Source organism: Temnothorax curvispinosus, unplaced genomic scaffold, assembly GCF_003070985.1.
Source record: "Temnothorax curvispinosus isolate PA1 unplaced genomic scaffold, ASM307098v1 QBEX01006326.1, whole genome shotgun sequence".
In the NCBI taxonomy this organism is placed as follows: Eukaryota; Metazoa; Arthropoda; class Insecta; order Hymenoptera; family Formicidae; genus Temnothorax; species Temnothorax curvispinosus.
Window position 1 is genome coordinate 93003 of NW_020216106.1, and position 21766 is coordinate 114768.

General features: G+C 41.6%; 4 protein-coding genes across 10 annotated transcripts; 1 reads left to right on the forward strand and 3 right to left on the reverse strand.

The window, feature by feature from the left end:
* Nucleotides 1–78: 78 nt before the first annotated feature.
* On the reverse strand, nucleotides 79–1380 carry LOC112455740 (ribonuclease P protein subunit p29). 2 transcript variants are annotated; one of them, XM_025017876.1, is made up of 5 exons: nucleotides 1338–1370; nucleotides 1146–1268; nucleotides 941–1077; nucleotides 465–852; nucleotides 79–305 (listed from the first exon to the last, which is right to left on the reverse strand). In XM_025017876.1, the coding sequence occupies exons 2-5, from the start codon at nucleotides 1159–1161 to the stop codon at nucleotides 166–168; spliced, it is 681 nt and encodes a 226-aa protein (XP_024873644.1). In that variant the 5' UTR covers nucleotides 1162–1268; nucleotides 1338–1370; the 3' UTR covers nucleotides 79–165. The 2 variants fall into 2 exon arrangements, with proteins under 2 accessions (XP_024873644.1, XP_024873643.1); XM_025017875.1 differs by having other exon boundaries at nucleotides 1146–1380.
* Nucleotides 1381–1960: 580 nt separating this feature from the next.
* Nucleotides 1961–7930, forward strand: LOC112455698 (E3 ubiquitin-protein ligase RNF115). Of its 5 annotated transcripts, none has more exons than XM_025017793.1 (8): nucleotides 1961–2117; nucleotides 2952–3083; nucleotides 3180–3367; nucleotides 3774–3902; nucleotides 4352–4524; nucleotides 4820–4935; nucleotides 5023–5147; nucleotides 5377–7930. In XM_025017793.1, exons 1-8 carry the CDS (start codon nucleotides 2034–2036, stop codon nucleotides 5453–5455), a joined length of 1026 nt encoding a protein of 341 aa, XP_024873561.1. In that variant the 5' UTR covers nucleotides 1961–2033; the 3' UTR covers nucleotides 5456–7930. The 5 variants fall into 5 exon arrangements, with proteins under 5 accessions (XP_024873561.1, XP_024873564.1, XP_024873559.1 ...); XM_025017796.1 differs by having other exon boundaries at nucleotides 3777–3902; XM_025017791.1 differs by having other exon boundaries at nucleotides 1963–2117; nucleotides 3171–3367.
* Nucleotides 7926–14728, reverse strand: LOC112455697 (transcription factor Sp4-like). The gene is made up of 11 exons (XM_025017790.1): nucleotides 13748–14728; nucleotides 12660–12869; nucleotides 12163–12462; nucleotides 11621–12053; nucleotides 11260–11444; nucleotides 11027–11116; nucleotides 10615–10908; nucleotides 10296–10533; nucleotides 9673–10165; nucleotides 9277–9571; nucleotides 7926–9216 (listed from the first exon to the last, which is right to left on the reverse strand). Exons 2-11 carry the CDS (start codon nucleotides 12693–12695, stop codon nucleotides 9052–9054), a joined length of 2529 nt encoding a protein of 842 aa, XP_024873558.1. The 5' UTR covers nucleotides 12696–12869; nucleotides 13748–14728; the 3' UTR covers nucleotides 7926–9051.
* Nucleotides 14729–15323: 595 nt separating this feature from the next.
* Nucleotides 15324–21556, reverse strand: LOC112455782 (glycerol-3-phosphate dehydrogenase, mitochondrial). Of its 2 annotated transcripts, none has more exons than XM_025017965.1 (12): nucleotides 21389–21556; nucleotides 19956–20078; nucleotides 19526–19685; nucleotides 19237–19459; nucleotides 18989–19152; nucleotides 18772–18884; nucleotides 18503–18696; nucleotides 18022–18410; nucleotides 17492–17742; nucleotides 17062–17409; nucleotides 16864–16962; nucleotides 15324–16334 (listed from the first exon to the last, which is right to left on the reverse strand). In XM_025017965.1, the coding sequence occupies exons 2-12, from the start codon at nucleotides 20040–20042 to the stop codon at nucleotides 16200–16202; spliced, it is 2163 nt and encodes a 720-aa protein (XP_024873733.1). In that variant the 5' UTR covers nucleotides 20043–20078; nucleotides 21389–21556; the 3' UTR covers nucleotides 15324–16199. The 2 variants fall into 2 exon arrangements, with proteins under 2 accessions (XP_024873733.1, XP_024873732.1); XM_025017964.1 differs by lacking the exon at nucleotides 16864–16962 and adding an exon at nucleotides 16716–16817 and having other exon boundaries at nucleotides 21389–21554.
* Between the last annotated feature and the right edge of the window lie 210 nt (nucleotides 21557–21766).

A 21766-nucleotide genomic window follows, 5' to 3' on the forward strand; every position in this document is an offset into this window, starting at 1 on the left:
GGTTCACCATAGAATTAATCACATTAATTACATTATCTATGTATACTCATTTATTTTGTCATATTTTTTACTTTCCTTCGCAACACAATTTCTTTGAGATTTAGCGCTGATTTGTAAATCTCGGGATGGTATCAATTCTATCAATATTATTATATTAAATATTTATCACAACAGCATAATTGAACTATTCTTAAATTTTTTAACCGCTCGTTCTGCAGGCCTTATAGAGAGCTCCCTTCCAAACGCTTTTAATATCACACCATCATCCAAGTAAATATTAATCTTAACCACATCCTTTGGTATCGCTGAAAACAGTTTGAAAAGATATTAATAATACAAAAGTATATATGTATGAGCTTTTGCAAGAAATTTATTGTCAATATATATAAAAGCAGCAAATGCATATATGCGTTATGATCTATATGGGAAAAAAGATTGACAAAGTACCCTAGCATATCCCTTACTTCGAATAACATTGTCCGTCCCACAAACCCTAAAGGTGTTCCTTGTATCCTGTATGACGATTCCCGTGACTCCCACCAGACTGGGGCATCTTGATCTATCAATGGAGATTCTGGCACCGTGGAAGTCTGCTTTCATCAACTGCAAGTTTACATTCTCCCAATTTGGACTGCTAGGATTTTTCGGTATACTGGTGAACGATTCAACGCCGAGCGCTTCTCGCATGTACTGCAGCCACAATTGATTCAAGGGCAGAAGATCGGAATACTTGATCTGATTCCTGTTGCCGACCCTGCCCAGACCAAGGCGTAATCTCTTCCTGGCGGAGAAGAACTTGCCTCTCTCCACTTTCTGCTTGCGCTTCGATCGAATCTTATTAAATATGAAGGTCTGAAAAAAAGCAACATCCCAGTTAATCAATAATTATATTTCCAGTGAAAGAATATTTCACTTGCGTTATATGTATTGTATTATATACCTTTCGCAGCTCGTCCGGAATAGATTTACGGTCGGACGGTGGCAACAGGTTTTGCAAAAAATCAATGACATACTGCTGAGTGTTCTCGCAGATCTTAATATGACTAGTCTGACTTTTAGGAAGCGGCGTGCACAACTCTGGAAGACATTCATTATTAAATACAAGAATGAGAGACAACGAATTCGTACTGTATGTCAATATTTACTTGTACAATTCGACATGGTTCTTCGTCGGTTCCTAAATTAGTCTTTCAAACTTTTATTAACTTTTATTCTTAATTATTTTCGCACCGTTGTGATATCATTTACAAGGCTTTTTCGTGTTTCTCCTGAAAGTAAGGAATGTCCAAAGTGCTAATAATAACTAATTACAATGCTAATGACAGCACAAATCGAACCTTCGCGAAACCATGCGCGCCGTGCGTGGACACATGACCCACATGACACTATGGCTGGATTCGGGGAGCGCGCTATTAGCGCTATTTGCTTATTCTATCCTTGTTTTACACTTGATGAGCGATAAAGATAGAATGATGCAATAGCGCTAATAGCGCGCTCCCCGAATGCAGCCTGACACACGCGGCGCTCCGGCGCACTCCGGCGTTCCAAAAAACCAAAGATACGAGCGCGGAGCGAGATGGACAAGAAGCGTCGTGACGTCACACGTCGCTTCCACGACCGATCAATCGCGCCGTTCGCTCCCAATTAGCCAATGTCGCCAATATGGCCGCGTTCGCAGACGCAACTGTTGAGTTCGTCTCATCAACGCTCTGCGTTGATTGGTTGGTTCTAAAAGTAAAAACCAATCACGTTCGACTGCTACTCAGCGGCTTGGTCTGCTAAACGCGCGGCCAATGAGAACGCGGCCGTGAATCGATCGAGTTCGTCCTTGTTCCGTCCTCGGCAAGAACGCCACCAGTCTAGTTCGTTTCGTTGCCCTCGTGGCCGAGGCCGAGCCGAGCGGAGCCGAGGGGAGCCGAGGCGAGCCGAGTCGGGCCGAGTCGAGCCGAAAAACTGCGGCAACGGCAAGTAGTAGTGCTGGAGAAGTTGAGGCTGAGGGGACACGACACGCAGCCCGCAGGGACACGTACAACATGGCGGAGGCCGTTGTGGACGGGAGTCCGATGTCTCGGTTTTTTTGCCACAAATGCAGCGTCGAGATCGAGCGTCTGCTGCCGGTAAGTGCGCCGCGACGCGCCCCGGACGCCCGTCCGCGCCGTCCGGCGCGGAATCGCCGCGGCGGAACGTCCGTCCCGGGCCGACTGTCACCCCGTGTCATGTGCGGAAATCCCGTCTCTCGCTCTTTCTCTTTCTCCCCCTCCGTGCCCGTGCGACGAGCGATGTTCGCCGCGATCCTTCGCGCGGACGGGCAGAATCGATGGCATCGTTCATCGTTCTCCCAGCGGCTTCGCGATTCCCCGAGATCTCGATGAAACCCGCGTTCGGCCAAATCGCGTTCGACAGGTTTACGCCTTTCGACCGCATCTCTCCCCCCGGAAAGCGTGCTACGCACGTTCCCGCGATCGTTGTCCCCGAACTCCCCGATCGAGTCCCTGTCCCCTCCCCCCGCCCTTCGTGGGACGGTGTATTTTGATTAAGCCGAATGAGTACGCTCGTCCACGATCCGACCGGAATTCTCGTCCGACCGCTCTTTGTTCACGAAACTCGCTAAGCGTATAAATATGTAGCAGTCCGTTCTTTCTTGCGTCACGTTACTCTTTTTGTTTTGTTTCTGCGCTCTAAAAAGGAAGGAAGATATACGCAAGTTATTTTGCCTCTCCCATTGTCCTTTGCTTAAAAATATTGCTGTCTCATTTTACTGCGATATTATTATTGTTATTATTTACAAAGATGGCAGCGTAAGAAATATGTTCATTCTGTAGATGTTTAAATTTGCAAATGTTTAAACTAATACAAGCGTGTATATATCCAGGCAATCTGTCGAGGACAGACTTTGCAAGCTAACTCGCGTAACTCAGACTTCACCTGACTGACATTTCACTTCCGATTAGAATTTCACGTGTCCACGATGTGCGAGCGGCTTCATCGAAGAGCTGGAAAGCAGCAGCAACGAGGGCAGCTCGGGCATGGATATGAACAGCGAAGATCTGAGCGATGGGGACATCGACATCTTGACCTTGAATGTGAGTGGATTTAATTGAGCTGGAAATTATTGACACATCATCCTCAGAAATGCATAAATGCGTAAGCACCATGTCTAATTGATACAGCCTTCGCAGCGCTCGGACCGTGACCGTGATCTAATAGACATGATAATGGGTCTCTCGAATACCTACGCCAATCAACAGTTGAGCACCAGTCAACCATCAGGGGGAGGCAATAGTGCCATCAGGGGGAACTATGTGCTTGGGAGCAGAAGAAGGTCTAATTGGTCTCGTACCCCTCAAGATGGACGTCGCACCAGCAGGTATCTTTCATGTACCAACGTGCCGTGCATCCATCGATGTCACGTACAACGATGTAATTCCCAAAGATCGCTAGATTGATGAATCTATGTGTTCAAATGTTTGGCATCAAACTTGATGAATAGCGCGTCTGACTTCCTTTCTCTCCCCCCCCCTCTCTTTCTTTGTTCTCGGTAAACGTAAAATATTACACCGATTATGGCTGCGGTCCAATTGACGCTACAAATGCTTTGAAGCGTTCTTCCTCTCCTTCTTTCTTTATTGAAAGAAAGGAGAAGAGGAATGCTTCGAAGCATTTGTGGCATCAAGTGGACCGCAGCCTATATTATTTTGATAATCGATGTTTCTTGTGCATGATATTTGTATGGGAAAATTGGTAAGGTAATAGTTAAATTTTTTTACTCGAAGTAGCAATCGTAGAAGACAAGAGAGTCTACAGGTGCCTATAGAGAATTTCATACAAGATTTTATCTTCAATCTGTCGGGAGCAGCGAGTCTAGGCAACTCTGTGGGTCAAGATGCGCAGTCTACATCTGTGTAAGTTTTATATGACAAATACTGTAATATTAGTATAATTGTAAATAGATGCGTCATATTTTTGTCATAAATGATAAGTGGGTCGATATTTACAGCATATTATATATTTTAATTCACACATTCTCGAGATATAAATACACGTTAATCGATTTCTGTCGATATAAAATATTGCACTGCAACTTTTTTTTATACTTTTTTTTTTACAATCGTTTACGTTTCCATATTTTAATCTTGTTTCTTTTTCTTTTTTTTTTGTATACATCATAAATATGTACCATTTTCATAAAATCGTGCCTAAATTATCAGCGACTGTCAACGTGCTTTCTCAACAGCGATGACAACAGTTAAATATATTTAAAAAGTTCGTTCATCCACGGGGGTACAACTCATAAACAATTTTATTTAATTTTTAGTTTAGTAATTAACTAAAATAAAACAAAATAATGTAGATTCAATATTAGACTGTTCTTGGGAAATCCTGGAGATTATGTTTGGGGTCGCGATGGATTAGACGCTATTGTTACCCAATTATTGAATCAAATGGACGGTACTGGACCACCGCCTTTATCACGCAACCAGATCGATGAAATACCTACTACTACTATAACTCAAAGTCAAGTTGGTTAGTACCTGATGATATATATTGATGTGTAATTTACAATATCTATGTACATCTGTTATCTTTTAAAGATCCTTATCAATCTGGGTGATCAGAACAGTAATGTACTTATATGTCAAATAATTCAAGTGATTGGTAAAGTTCTAAAAGAATACTCAGAATGTCCCTAAGTGTTATATTAAGCAATTATACCTTTATACATAGAAGTACCTTTTGCTTCAACTGTTTGACTTACATTACTTATCATCACTTTGTCAAATCGCTGAGAACAATCTTTTTTTCCTTTTGCTTTATGCAGATTGTAAACTACAATGTTCCGTTTGCTGGGAAGACTTTAAGCTATCGGAACCTGTTAGACAGTTGCCATGCCAGCATGTCTATCACGCGCCATGCATTGTACCCTGGTTGGAATTAGTAAGCTGAAAAATTTTCAAGTTTTATCTCAGCCCATACGTCGGCACCGAGATGTGACCCAAGATAATTTTTCCTTTCGTTTTCTAGCACGGAACCTGTCCCATTTGCAGACAGAACTTGGGAGATCAAAATCAAGCTGAAGCGAACCAAGATACTGGAGCCAACATAGCTGGATCCACTTTAGCCGGATCCAGTTTTGCTGCTTTATTCAGGCAAGTTTTGTAATAAAGTATTTATCATATAAATGTATATCCCCTAAAAACATCTATTTAATAACACTTGATTTTATTTTGTTTACGCGATAAAAGAAACGATAGTCATTATAGAAAAATCTATATTAGAGACTTGTTTCGCGTGTTTCTTCCTTTGTTTTCTATTTGTAAAAAATGACAATATTCACATAAGTATTTTGAATGCGTTATTACATGATGTGTGATACAGGGCAGCGAATGAAGCAAACCGGACAGGACAGCCAATTAGTCGAACATCGTCCACTTCGTCATCTACTTCATCAGAGTAGCTCCAGTACTTGTTCAAGTGAGATTTGAGAGTGATATTTTTCTTTCAACTATCCAATTTCGTAATTTAACGAATGTATATCTATTTTTAACACATTGATACCACTTCTCTGGCACTCTCTTGCCTTTAGTAGGCATATATCTCTTTACAGATGTGTCAGCTACAAAATTCGAATCACTTATCGCTTAATCAATTGATATTGTCTCAATGTAAAGTGCTGAGTTCAACGAATTGTTTCGTTCTACAGCAAATTGTACTACATGAATATCGACCGAAATAGAAAAATCGTAGATCAAATTGTTACATTTGTCTCTGCCTGTGGCGCTAATTTTAACATTCAACATTAGAACGTTACATACGTTAGACTATAATAGATCTTACGATCTTTACTAATGCCATTTAATTAAATATTTATAAATACTTGATTAAATGATTATTGAAACGTGTCAGGCACTGACGAATTATATACGCTGTCAGATTTCAGAGCGAAAAAGGGGCTTTTTACTTTATGATTTAATTTCAATAAAATAAAATTAAAAAAGAAAGAAAAATACTCTGAAGAAGCAACCTACGTAGTCTTTATAGACGTTATTTATGCGTGGGTAGTTTTATTTTGAGTAGTGTTAATTCAAGCAAACTCGGAACAGATCAACAAATCTATTGCTATTTATATGTAAAAATATAATTTTTACTCGTCGCCGAGGCTCAGTAAGATACATATAAGTTTACGTGATTGTCACGTATCATCGATACATATAAGCTTATGAAGTACAAATAAACATAAAAATTTGCGATTTGAAGACAAACTAATAAATTCAAATGACACATGATGCAATATATATATATGGAAAGAGAGAGAGAGAGAGAGAGAGAGTTCGCGGAAGATAAAAATATTGCTTTCCGTAGAAATATATGTACTTGGAATTAGAACATATCACATATTGCTAGAATTGAGAAATCGAGCAATCAAAAAGTTGATGGAATTAATATAAAGCATATCGAAATTTTATTCTTTTTTTTTTGTCTTGTAAATGCTCCTGAAACATCATAAAGAACGGATTATTGACAATCACGTGATTACTTTTTCATTTTTGATTATCTGACTTGTAATATGTATCTACTTAGGTATTCTATACCTTGACAATGGCTATCTGAGTCTCGACGAATAGACGCGTGAGTGTGTAACAAATTCGCTTTATTCAATTTTCTTAGTGTGTAAAAACACATGAAACTGATTTTTATAACGTAAATGCATATGAATAAAGTGCATTCGTGGCAAAACTACGCAGCATATATATGTACATACATATATCTATCTATGTACATATATATACATATATATATATGTATGTACATACACTCCTATAGTAAAGATCTCTCAAAAGAATATGCGCACTCATGGAGATAAACCCTTGCATCCGCAATTGTGTAGTTTGCAGCAATCGATAAAGTTACACACATTGTATAAACATAAAATAGGATATAGCATAAAGAATATGATTAGAACTTGTATCTAAATTCTTCTGTCTGATGTTATTACATATGCAGTTGAAATGAGTTATTTTCGCGCTAACTGTACATATGCGATGAGCAAGCATTCTACTGGTATATGCGTTTACATAATAAAAAATAATATCGCGCTATACTAAAATGTCCATTTAAATTTTATGATTTACATATAATTCTGTTGTCCATTTTTCTGTTTACGATGATAAAATGTTTGTTTTAAAACAAGTTAAATATTATTAAAATAAAAAGAGAGAGTTGAGTTTTGTATATGCAGGACTATCACTGAATTTCTTTTTTTAATAAGCAGAGTTCAGAGCAAGAGAGTCGACATGTGTATAAAAGGTGATTATAGGTTTATCTACAATAGACCGTAGTTTTACTTTAAACTCGTATCTGAAACAAGAAAGTGATTCTTTGCACTCTTGCGAAACTTTATACGTGAAACCTGCGAATTTTCAATATTTAGTACAATTTGTTTTGCTATTGGATACGTCCGAAAATTCAGGAGCGATTGGATCTTTTTTAAAATTATTTTGTTCCAGTGTATAATGATAAAGAAAGACTTAACAATATTACATTCTGTTTGAAATTGACAGTTGTGATTCAATTACAAAATAAATATATGAATGTAATTAATGGAAGGATGAATATTATCTCTCTAACAGTAGTGACATTTAAATCGTTGAGATACAACATGGAGTTGCTGTCAGGAGAAACGTATTTCCTTTAAACACTAACTCTTTACGTTCCTGATACTTTTCAGTGTGTCAACAATAAGCAGTGATTGTGTTTATTATATTAAATAAAATGGAATATTTTTCGTTTATATATGTATAATATAAAGATACAGAATTTAAATGATGTTTATACATGTTTTCTAGCGGATAGTAGCCTGTAAATTTATTAGTAGAGTACTATGGGATATATTTATTCGTCAATAAAGAGAGAGAACTAATATAATGTGAAATACAAACGCGTTGTTTTTCTCCAACACTTTTATTAGCATTTCATATCGGGAAAACAGCAAACGCGATTATGCGAAAATATATATATAATAATGTATTCCCATTTCTAGACTTCGATATATCCGCAGTCTGTTTTTGTGCTGGTAAAGATGAACAAGTCCAATAAAAATGAATGAAAATGTAAAATAATAGTGCAAAGTAATAAAGCATTCATTTCTTCGTGATGAAGGGTACGAAGCCTGAGATATAATAGGGTGATAGCCATTTACAAAATGTTGTTTATATAAATTTAGAAGTTTATAAATCATGTTTTTTTAATGATTATGATATTCCCATTTATCTTAAATTTCGTACGTCTCACCACTAACCAGATACCTAACTAGATATCGTTCAATGCTCCGCATTGTTCAAATTTCTTTTTCTTTTGTAATGTCCGTATTATTATATATTGCAAGATAATCAACTTCACTAAGCGGCCACGTTGATTTTGCGATCTGTGTATGTACACGAATGTCGATTCAAAATTCAGATGAAAGTCCCCTAAGATAAAACATGTATGTATAGCTCGCGTGTGATATATTATGAAGCTGTCCGGTTTAAAATAACTGGATAAATTAAAAGAAGAGCTAAAGATCTCTTGACTCCTTATAATATCAAAAGATGGTTTACAAGTGTAAAACTTTCTCGTGAAAAATTGTATACATTGATTTACATTATATACATACGTATAATATATACACACGTAATCGCAATAAAAAAATAGATTGTATGTATGAACTGTTGCCATATACTTACCACCATACTATTTTTATATAGAACAGACAGATCGACAATTCGCTCGACCAATGTAGAATTAATTTCAATTATTTGTATATGCTCATACTACAACTTACCGCACTTACATACTATGTTATGCACATAACAATATTATCTTTTTTTTAATTTTTACAATGTAGAATGCGCTAGGATATAATTCGCTCGTTCACAAATTAAGTGTCGTCTCCGAATAACTTTCTTTTAGAAATTAATACTGAATAATTATTCGTCATAATCTTCATAAAATTTATGTTATGATATTGATACTAATTAGCTAATCGCTGTCCGATTTTATTACTTAGAACTTTTATTCGTTTGTTACATGATTTGACGATTCACTTTTCATGGAATCGATCGGCTCTGTTATGACGATATCAGACTGGTCCGTTTCCTTGCGTAGAGCTATAATGATTTTTTGCTCGGTGGAAGATTGGCTGTCAGATGAGCCTTCCTGCGTCGAGGTGGCAGCTTCCTAAAATTCAGTACATAACTGTGCATCGCGTGTGATGCGTTTCGAACGAGTAGTACTTACCGTGCTTCGTATCTTCGTATGTGTTTTGATGTGTTTCGTCAGGTGATCCGATCGCATAAATTTCTTTGTACATTCCGGACACTGGAAACGCTTTTCGCCGGTGTGAGTTCTACGATGTCTTTGAAGCTCGTCCGATCTGGTAAACTTTTTACCGCAAAATATCCAAGTGCAAATAAAAGGTCGTTCGCCAGTGTGCCAGCGCAAATGGGCACGTAAATGGCTCGTTTTCCCATATACCTTATTACATCCAGCAATGTGACATACGTGCTGTCGTTTCCTGGTTATATCTCTATTTCTGCAGAGAAATATAGGTATCAATGTACACATACGTGACCATTTTTCATTAGTGTCACGAATAAATACTCGTTTGATATGACTGAAAGAAGCATCACTCACCTGTCTCCGTCGCCGCAATTGGGACATGTACACGCGACCCTTCTACGGTGCGTCTTATTAGGATCGTTAGTGTCGTTATTAGAGACGGTACTGGTAGTGTTCGATATTTGCTGTTGATGGGACACGGGCGTAGCAGACGTCGTCAAAGTTCCATGTGTCTGAAGAGTTTGGAGAATCTGCCATTTGGTAGAATCATTCGAGTCGAGTTGCACGGTCGGAGTAGTCGCGACGATGGGTGCGGCCGCGGCTGCGGGCAACGTTTGGACCGTAGCCGGCTGCAATGCGCTCGCTGATATTACTTGCACATTGCCTAAGCCTGGGATATTTTGTACGGGTATTGATTGCAAGAAACCGTTAGTCGTGTTCATCCCGGTGGCTGGCTGAATTTGCATTATACTTCCGTTGCTCACGTTCCTCATCATATTACCTTGCTGCGCGGTTAAATTTGCTAATGCTGACGCAGGTATAAGCGTTAACTGTTGCCCTTGTGCTCCTACGTAAGTGAAGTTCAATCGTTACAAAATTATAAATTATAACGAGGAAATGTATTAGAAGATATAAAAATTAAAAGTTCGATCATCTCTCAATATATTTATCAATACTGTACGTAACAATTCACTTACCTGTAATCGTAATCGGTTGCACTGTAGGTTGAGCCGATTGTGTAGCAGGGATATGTATTACTTGTCCACTAGTTAATTGACTGGCATCGATATTAGTTACTTTGATGTCACCTTCTACCGTTTCGGGCGGCCTTGTTAAAGTAGATAACGTTTGCACGTCAATTTTCTGGCCATCCTTTGTGGTAATAACGTTAGCATTTCCCGTTATGTTTCTTCCCAATGCACCTATACCAAGTACCTAGAAAATGTATGGTATATAATTTAGAGAATAACTTTATCATTTAACATGTTAGTATTCGCAAATTTAGAAGTATATTACTTGAACATTGCTAGGGGATGCAACTGTCGTGCTCCAAGTCGCTACTGTCGACGATGGAGTGGAGGATTGTTGCAGCTGCTGCTGTTGCGACTGTTGCTGCTGCTGCTGTTGGGACGATGGTGGTTGCTGTTGTATCACCTGCTGTACCACTTGTTGCACTTGTTGCTGTTGTTGAACTTGAGCCTGGGCGACTTGTTGTTGCTGTTGCACAGATTGCACCACTTGCTGTTGAGTTTGTTGTTGTACGACTTGTTGTTGCGCTTGTTGATGGGCAACTTGCGTTACTTGCTGACTCTGCAATGACACATTAAACGTTCATTTGATAAAATTGTAGAAAGAATAATCTTATTTTGAAGGGGTGATGTGTAGCTCGTTATGAGAGCGGATCAGATTCCGATAAATTCAATATTACCTGAAGATTTTGCAACTGTGGTAAATTAGCAATTTGCACTTGCTGAAGTTGACCGGTCGGCGTAATTATCTGTGTCACTTGAGGTATTTGCTAGAATTGAAACGACCAGAATGTACATTTCATCGGTACTACGTTTTACAATATTTGATTGTGTACATAAATGATCAATTGTTACATCGATTAAGTGCTAAATTAATTGCTACATCATATTAATTATACGGAATATAACTTACTTGCATAATTTGGGGTATCATTTGCGTCGTGGGCATATTGAAAACGTTGGACAAGGATTGGACAGGAAGATGTACAGTTTGATAAACAGTTTGCCCGTTATTGGCAGTGACTGGTAATTGTACAGGTACCGTTTGCTGAACATGTTGCATAGGAAATTGAAGCGGTCTTACTTGTACACTTTGACCTATAACATACACGTTATTCGATTATTCTACTTGCTTAAAATGTTAAAATTCTCTTTAGGCTTATTAATAAGCTTAGTAATAATACGGATATTTTAATTACGAAGATAAATTACACAACATATTATTACAATACAATAAAGAGCATGCGTATAAGCAATTGCAATAAAAGACATACCTGTTGGCAATTGAACCGTTTGTCCCGTAATATTTTGTATAATCGAAGTGGGAAAGACATTCGGTGCTCTTATGAGACTAACTGGCTGTGGCGTAATAATAGTTTGACCATTCGCTAGTTGAACCTGCTGTCCGGCAAGTTGCATTTGTTGACCATTTGCAGTAGCAAATTGCATTGTCGGCTGTGTCTGGTGATGGCCACTTGCAGCCGACATTGCGGAGGATGGAATGAACAGAGCTTCCTGACCGTCTATATTAACAGTCTGCATTTGTGGGATTACACTGTAGCTCAGTTGCTGCTGCTGTTGCTGTGTTTGTTGTTGCTGAGCTTGCTGCTGCTGTTGCGACTGCTGCTGGCTCTGCTGCTGCTGCTGCTGTTGTTGCTGAGCTTGTTGAAGAGCTTGTGCTTGAGCACTGCTGATAATCTGAGCACCCTGCAAGATGAAAGGTGCGTTTATAAATAAAAACCAAGTGAAAGAATAACGAATTTGTAATAAGTAGCATATTTCTAACATATAATTGTATTATTCTCGTTTCACATACTTGCAGGAATTGATGAGGTAGCGATTGGACAGAGATCGTTTGCGCTCTCTGTTGATCATGTTGCGGCTGTTGAGCTTGTAAAGGCACAAAGTTTTGCAGAGTAATAACTTGCGGTTGCTGCTGCTGCTGCTGAGCTTGCTGAGCATCTTGCTGTTGCTGCAATTGCTGCAATACGTTGGCGCTCAGAAAACGAATCTGCGGTTGAGCAGTTTGCTGCTGTTGCTCTAACTGTTGCTGATCCGCTTCATCTTGCTGCTGCTGCTGCTGAGATTGCAAAGGATCGTGCTCTTCGATTTCGTCCTACAAATTATTGCGTTTATTTTTTCCTGCATGTATTTTCACGTTATAGTTGAATCTATATCATATCGTAAGTTACGTGTTGTCTGTATAAGTATATACGATATTCAGTACTTATAGAAGATATTGTTTATCAATTTCAAGAAGTAACGTTGTAAAGGCAAAGTACGAAAACTAGTGTAATATAATAAGCATCTTACTTGCGAAAGATTCCTTCCATCTATACTTCGTTTCATGATGAATGATTTTGTTTTATACTACGCACAATTTATAACATCTCTTTTTTAGATATGGAATAAATTTAATGCCATTTTATAAATCCAGTGTGCTAGGAATTCATAATGCAACAAGTATAACTAGATTGGCAATCTCTCTCCGAAGCTAGAAGAATCGTCCCGGAAACGGAGCTCCTATAAAGAAACATTATTGTTAGAAGATTGTCTACTCATAATTAATTATAAATCTATAAAGTAGCTCATTCAGATAATTGAATAAAAGAGATGTATAAAAAAATACGTTAGAGAGAGAAAGAGAGAGAGAGAGAGATTCAGGCAAGTCAGAGAATCATTGCTAGCATAAACATTGTCGGAAATTTGTAAAAGATGATCTCTGAAAAGTAGAAAGGAGGAGGTAGGAAGGTGAGGGAATATGTTTAGTACTAATTACACTTGTGTGTTGCGTGTGTGACATCCAAATTAGTTTAAATACAATAAAATATTATCCCAAGTCGGGAATAGGCTAAAAAGGATAAAATCTCCAAGCGATTCAGTCGGAGCACTGGGATTTACCGCGGGGATTTAAACGGGGGAAGCTGAAAGAGAGGAAAGGAGTAGTTTTCGACTCCGTGGAGTCGCAGTTTGCGAATGTTGGAGCATGTTGACATCGAGTGCCAGCGGCGTGAGCAAAGACGAACTCTCTCTCTCTTTCTCTCTCTCTCTCTCTCTCTATCTCTCTCTTTCCCCAACGAGGGAACAAAGAAGGCTGTCACGAGCGACGGGCATCCGCCTCGAGAACCCGATCGAGGACCGCCTCCTTACGCCCCTGTTGCCCCACCGCCCCACCCGATTCATAACGAGGCACGCGCACGAGGCCCGACACGACGGCAAGGTGAGCCTCGTGTCGTCATACCGCCCACTCGGTTGCCCGCCGCTCGTTCGCGCCCTCGCGGCGGCGCCCGCGATAACGGGGAAGGCAGACTCGCGATGCCAGCCTCCACCCACTTCGCACACGGGACTCCACCTAACATTGAAACAAACACGTGTTGCCCTCGCGGAGCCAAGATACTCACCCTGTCAATGCTAGACGACAGGCTGACGCCAGGGGCAAATATCGCGCATCATGATCATCATCCACCGCTATATCAACGCCGACGCCTTCGTGTCGTACTAGTCCGATACCCGATACCTTCCGTTGGTTATGCGAACCGCGAGCACTGCAAAGCAAAATATGCGTCCCATGCACTCCCCTGGCCGAAACGTGACGCGTTCACAGAGAGCCGACGCGACCCCGGCCCCGGCACGAGCAGACAACGCGGAGCAGTTCCACCTACGTATCGTCGCGCGCGAGAACGGTCAACGGTGCGAGCAATCGCAGCGTCATCATTCACGGGACTTCACCACCGACGCGGTTATCCCGCTCGTCCTCACTTCTGCATACGGTGCATACCGCGTTTAACTGCGGTGAGTCCCGCGCGCGCGCGCACATACACATTCGCACGTGCCACGCCACGCGACGCGCGTCGCTCGGTGTTCGCGCACTATGTCCCAGCGACGCTACACACTCCTGACACAATCCGTGCTTCACACTCGCGTCACTCGCGCGTCTCGCGGTTCGCGGAACGTTATCGCGTGCGACTCGAGCCCGAGCGATTCGGACGTAGGACGCGCTCCGTTTCAACGGACCACCACCGCCGCCGTCGCCGTCGCCGCCGCCGACGCGTCGTCGAGTGCGCGGAGCTCGGAGCGTGCAGAAGATACGCTACTGTGTGACGGGGAAGAGCTTCGCATACCCGTCTCGTTGAATGGATTCACCGGCACGTGTACGCGTGTGACGCCCACCGCGCGAGTCCCGTGTTTAATCGTCTATCCACGCCGTGGAAACAGCACAACGAAACACCAACAAAATCGTCTAACGGGGGCTAAAAACTGGAGCCAGCGGAGGAGAGAGAGCACGAGCGCACATATTCACGGACACGGGGGCCAATGGGGCGGTGCGCGAAACGGCAACGTCGCCCTTTCGCTCACCGCGATGGCACGGGCTCGCCGATTGGCCGGCCGCGGTACGCGCGACTGCTCGTCACGCGCCGCCGGCCAATCGAATCGGCCGGCAGCTCGCCGGGGCGTCGTTCGGCAGGGGCGTACGCGGGAACGCTTCGGACACCCACGGACGCCCATCCTATTAAAGGGGGCTAAACCACGCGTACCTCCTACTTTCTCCTAGTCTTTCCTCCCACCTTTCACTTAGCGCGAGCAGCGTGTACCGACCGCGAGCGACAGTTCGCCCAGCACGTGCTGTGATACTTTTTATAATTTTTCGAGAACGTTTCATTGGCGATTGTTGATAATTTCTGCATGAGTTAATGTTTACCGTTTACTTTCAGAAAAGTCACACGAGAGAAATAGAGAACGTCCCTGCGTTTGAGTGATCAGCTCTCCCTTGTTCGCCTTATTTATTACATAAGAGTTTCAACCTCAAATACATACGATCTGAAATCCCAAAAGCTAGACGTTAAATTCTTCCTATGAAATTCCTTTCCTCGATACGCCAATGTAGTGTTAGATGCACAGTGAGTATCGACAATTTGCGATATAATTTGTAGCACGTTACCAGTATTCGATAAAAACTTGGAGAAACAGTACTACAAATTACTCGTTTGTCATTTGGCTTTATTGATACGATGATGACGATGACATAAATTACAAGACAATCCGCTTGTCACTGTATGTCTTATTACAGTGATAATAAATTAGATGATTTCTCATGATATAGTTATTATAGTTTGTACAATCTCAGCGTACGTTAGTAATGATACAAAGACGGTAAGTGTCACTATACACTATTGTAGTTCACCCCGACTCAGTCTCAACGACCAGATGACAAAAATGTCTTTAAAATGACGTACTGAAGACATATCTTACAGTAACGCTATATTCACAATTCTGTTGCGGAAGATTAAGTTCTGGTGCAGGCGAGGAGAGCAATTGCTCCGAGTTAAATAATACATAATGTACAATTGTAATGCTAAAAATACTATAATGTGACAATTTAGAATAGTAAAATTCCAACGTTATGTATACTCCTAACAAGAGCAGAATACAATTACAGCTGTGACACATCAGCAGTGATTGTATATATAAATAGAAAGAATGCAAATGTGCTGCATTTTTTACATAATATACACATGTAGATATAGATATTACACACAAGTAATACACGCACGTCAAAGAGAAAATAAAAATTTTCTCCCTACCATCGATAAAAATCTGCACATTGGACGTGCGTACAAAAAACTCGGTGTTGTAAATTTACTATGAAACATTTGTAGATTAATATATTATTTTAAATATTGTTCATGAGAGTTTCACTTCGCAGGATATTGTTTGATTATTTCGTTTCGACGATACACCTAATCGAATAAATTGATAGCCTTGAACAAACGCGCGAAAATGAAACTTGTCGAAAAAAAAATTAAGTGTAAGATTAAAATATTCAAAAATTTTGCAGCGTAAGGATGAATTTCTTCATAGTCCTCCACCTGATCTCTCGACAGTTATTTGTTTCTTGAGCATTTCCTTCTCGTGTTGTGCTTCTTCCATTTCAGCCATCCGCGCGAAACGTGAATACGCCACATGGCCAGACTTTATAGCTGACATCATCTGTATATAAAAATGATATATATTTCCACACATGTAGCGAGACAGAGAGAGAGAGAGAGTGGTTTTTTTTAATGCAACTAGATATGTTAAAAGAATATTCGAAAAATGATATAAAGCGGTTACATTATAATAATGCATACGATATAAATGCAAAAAAAGAAAACAAGGCAAACATTGTACAACAAATTGCTAAGTTCTCTATCGGTTCAGAAGTTATTATCAGGAACTACAGTGTCATACGTAAACATGCTAAAAAGCAAACGAGAATATCATTCTAGAAAATCCACTGTACTAGCTCACTGCACAATGGATAACAAAAGATAGCAGTGTTAGAAAAGAAATCCGACTGTGACTGTGTGCACAATGCGCAATGTCACAGACCTGAAGATATTCATCCAATTCGACTTGACCGTTCATATTGGTGTCGATTTCGCGTAGAATTTCGTGAAGTTCTTCACCCGGTACTTCCTTATCTCCAAAGAGCTGCGAAGAGAAAGAATGTATGTTAAATATATGTTTGATGATTTACCTGCAAATAGTCTTGTAATTCCATTTGGCCATTGTAAGTGACATCAATTTCATTCAACAAGCTGTGCATCTCGTCCTGGTTCAGTTTTATACCTAATACCTGCGTATCGGCGATTAATAGATAACGATCAAAGATAGAGCGGATAGAAGCGATAAGAAAATGTCACAAAGAAAGAGATATCAAAATACACGTGCGAACCTTTAGTCCTCGCCTAATGTCATTGACAGACACGTATCCTTTCTTGTCCTTGTCTATAATGCGGAAGCGCTTGATGTAGAGTTGAATCTCGTCCTTGGTGAGATTGATGGGAATCTTGTCGCGGGAAGCACGGTTCACCATCTGACCCATTTCTTGAGCGAGAAACTCACTGGCCTCGCGTTGTTGCTTCTTTTTCTCCTCCGCGGACCAATGTAACTCCTCGGCCATGATGTCTATGATGCCTGGCAATGCCTCTTGAGCCGCTTGGACGTTGAGGAAGGCGAGTCGCAATCGACGCGCGATCATGTCGATCGCGGTTCTAGCATACTCCCGCACACCATAACGTATCTGAAATATACATTTAGAATTTATTTTACGAGAAGATTCAGTTGTGCTCATTGAAATTTAAACATTTCGGAGAGACAGTTACTTCAGCGTCGATGTACGGAAATTCCGGATGAATCTTCTTTCCGATAATAGGCCATCGTTTTCCCGTAAGCGAAGCCATTTTAGCTACGGCAAACGCACGATCTCCATAGCTCTTGGACAAATGTTGCGCGACTTCGCATTCCAGACCGAAATCTTGTACCAATCTAATGTACATCGTAGGGGTCCAGCCCTGAGCGCCTTCCAGAAGAAACCCGTCAGTCTGGCAAGGTCTTTCTGGCTCTAGGTTGCAAGCTTTAAACGAACATCAATGAGTCTCTTTTATAACGCTTTGCGTTATAAAAATAACACAAGTGCGAGAATATATAGAGCGGAAAAAGACAAGACACACACTTAGGAGCCTATTCTGTACACGCTACCGATATCGTTATGTGCTTTGCGCAGCTTTTCTTTATTATGTAGTATATTTAATATTATATCTGCGCAAAGCACATAATGATGTCGTTAACGTTTGCATATAGGCCCCTTTAACATGGATTTTTAATGATTGCTCGATTAATCCTTTTGATATACCGTCTATGGCCGCGTCAATGGTTTCTTGAGCCATCGCTCGGTAAGTCGTCCATTTGCCACCTGCTATCGTGATGAGGTTCGTAGAACTAACGTGCACAATATGATTCCTAGCGAGCGACTGCGTGTTCGGTTTATTCGGGTCAGAAACGAGCGGCCTAATACCACTCCAGGCAGAGAGAACGTCTCCGCGGCGCACCTCGACATCTGGGTTCAGATAATTTTTCACTTCCTGCAGAATGAACATGATCTCGTCCTCCGTGGGCCGAGGATTGTGCGTTACCTCGCAGGGCAAATCGGTCGTTCCTGCGATTGTTTGCTTCTGCCACGGCAAAAAGAAGATGACTCGGCCGTCACTCGTCGCTGGATCAAGTAGACCCATTTGGTCGGGACTAAAAATATTGCAAAAGAAGCATCGGTATATGGTACATTACAACGAATTAAATAATATGCCACTAATGTTAGTAATACATAATTTTTTTACCTGTAATATCCAGGCAACACTATGTGAACGCCGGAAGACGGACAGCAGATAGACTGGACATTTTGATCGTCCATCTTCCTGATATGATCGGTGAAGGGGCCGGTCGCATTAATTATCGCCTTGGCCTTTACATCCCATTCCTCTCCCGTGAGTTCATCTTTAAGGTGAGCTCCCACAAGGACTCGCTTCCCATCCTTCTCGAACAAAAACAGAGATATTTTTACAAAATCTTCTCATTTTATATCTTCACGAATATTTACGATACCTACCCTGTCGAGACCTTTCAATAAATTGACTACTTTAACGTGATTTACGACTGTTGCCCCATGTCTGGAAGCTGTTAGAGCGACCGCCAGATTCATCCTAGCATCATCTTGCTGGCCTGTTATACCAAATGGTATGTTTATTCAAGAGATAGATATACATTAGCTTGGCTATGTAAGAATTGTAAGAGAGAGGAAAAGAAAGAGATAGCAAGGTGACTACCATCGTAATAGACAATAGCTCCGCTCAGTTTGTCGCCTTTCAGCATCGGAAAAAGTTCCAGAGCGTTTGATTTACTCAAGTAATATGACGATTTGACCGTTTTGCTACCCGCAACCAGATCGTACATCTTAATGCCGAACCAGTAATAAGGAATCTTCCACCATCTAACGAAAGTAGTAGAGATATAACAACGTGAGGAAGAACGTGCAGCATCGAAAGCTTATGTTTGTTTTTGTCCATAAACGTACGTGTAAACCGGCAGCATAATAGGCAACGGATGGGCCAGATGCGGCGCGCTTTGCAGCATCGACGCACGCTCGTGAAGCGCCTCTTTCACCATTCTGTATTGCTCGACGTCCAGCTGCATGATCGCTTTCTGCAGGTATCGCACGCCGCCATGAATTAACTTGGTGCTCCGGGACGACGTGCCGGATGCAAAGTCGTCGGCTTCAATCAGCGCGGTTTTCAAGCCTTTGAAAAAAAGAATCGGAAGATGTAGGGGATTCGAGCTTGAGCAAGTGAAAAAGGTGATCGTACCTCGAGTGCAAGCATCCAAAGCGCATCCTGCCCCCGTCGCCCCACCTCCGATTATCAGCACATCGTAATCTTGCGATTTCAGAGTCTTCACTTGATCCTCTCGTGTCGGCAAAGTCCTCCGAGGCGGCCTTGGTTTTCCCTCCTTGACCTCGGCGTGTACCTGCAATTGAGATATAAGTACGTAGGTATATGTATATATGACTAATCACATTGAGTCGAATCTAAATGAGATTGTATTATGTAACGCGTAACAATAGGAGGTGGATGTGCATGCAGGTCTTTCAGAGGGCCTTTGCTCGCGTTATGTCTATCACGTTGCGTACTGAGAGACACATTGCATTATGAAACGCGTAACAATAGGAGGTGGATGTGCATGCAGGTCTTTCAGAGGGTCTTTGATCGCGTTATGTCTATCACGTTGCGTACTGACCGTGTTATCTGACAAAAGGAAGTACGAGGTAAGGGTACCGGCACCCACGGCACTCGCTCCAGCTACGAGCAACCTGAGCGACGCCATCGTCTATCAGCAGCTCCTCGATTTTCTCGAGAAAACCTGAAATCACAAGAAAAGAGGTATATAATAAAAAAATATATATCTGAGATGCAAATGAAAGGAAAGACTTGGGGATTAAAAATTTGAACAAATCAACAATTTTCTACATAAACGTGAACTAAATGCTGTTAAATGAGCCTAGATACTTGTTATGTTAAATGTCGGAGCAAGTACATTTCTCTGTACCAAAGTATGAGAAGTTAACGAAAATCTTGTTTAAATCTTCTGACACTCGTGTGCTCAGGATCAGCTTCTGAATGGCGATAACAATAATGAACAATTCTAAAGTATAGTTACGAAACAATTGACAGGAAAAAGTATCGAAAACGAGAAAAACCTGAGATACTTTGCGCTTGAACGCGCTGCGCATTCAACACACACGATCTATAAATAATTTAAGTATTGTGCATCGACTCGTGAAGTGTGTCTATACTTTATAGCGACACGAGGCTGAGGCTTCGTCATTATAATTATTATCGCCAGCACGGCGAGACGAGTGATCCGTTCGACGACCTTGATAAGAGAACCGAAACACGTGGGATTGCGCAAGTGACATTCGGCGTTACGCCCACGCGGATGTGACCGATAAACGCGATCCAATCATGTAATCGTCTCGTGCAACAGGGTTCCGGGTATCAGCAGTTGGTCACCGTCTGGCGGGACGCTATCTTGATCTTCAAATCTCCCTATCGGGCGTGTATCACGCCGACTGGAAAAAAAGAAAAAAGAAAGGAAAATTGTCGGAAGAACGTATGATTCACGTAAGATATAAAAAGCCCCTCTTTCTATACGATGACTCGCAAAATCGATGGCAACCAAGCTCGCCGGTATCCAGCTCGGAGCTCGGGGAGGAGAGTCAATCTCGCCTGCTTGGAGACAAGCAGACAATCGCCTTGAGATTCGTGTTCGTGCACACAACACATAACGCGAGAGCACAATGCCGAGCGTGATGACACTGATGACGCAAGGTTGCGGCTAAAATAGCACCCGCGAGGCTGGTCCGTGCCAAGTGTCACTCTATGCGTCCCATTACGCGTAACGCATTATTTATTATCATCCAAGTTACTCAATCCCCGTCGTTCCCGAGGCTCCTCCGTGACTCAGCATCGTCTCCAGGCTTCCTCCAGGTCGAACGAACGCGAGAATCAACCCTTTCAAGGAAGAGTCGGGACGTTCGAGACGAACACTCGCTTGTCGCGTCACGTCGCCGACGTGTGACATCGTTAGCCGGGATCCGGGATTGCGGAGCAAGTCGGGAAACCGGAGCTTAAATCAGGAGCTAGTTTTCCATGGATGGCGACAATACTCACCGTGAGCTAAAGGAATGCGACACTTGCTCACGCCGAACCAAGGTAGTTTAACACTAAAATTTCGCGTGGCGCATTATCCTCCTGGCCGCCAGACACTCGCAGCGACGAATACTCACAGCCGATGTGAGCAGTCGACTGAGCGCCGAGGTCCGACGTCCGACGGTCCGAGCGGCAAGGCAACTCGACGTCGACGGCGATTGGAAAATTGGAATATGTACAAAGAGCGATCGTCCGTCTCGCTTCCGACGCCGAGAGGTAGAGAGCGTTATCGAATTGTCATATCGGCCGCGGACTTTTTTCACAGATCTCTTCGTTAGCGATCGACGAACTCGAGTCTCGTCGATCAATTAGAACTCCGACGTCGAGAACGCGTGGATG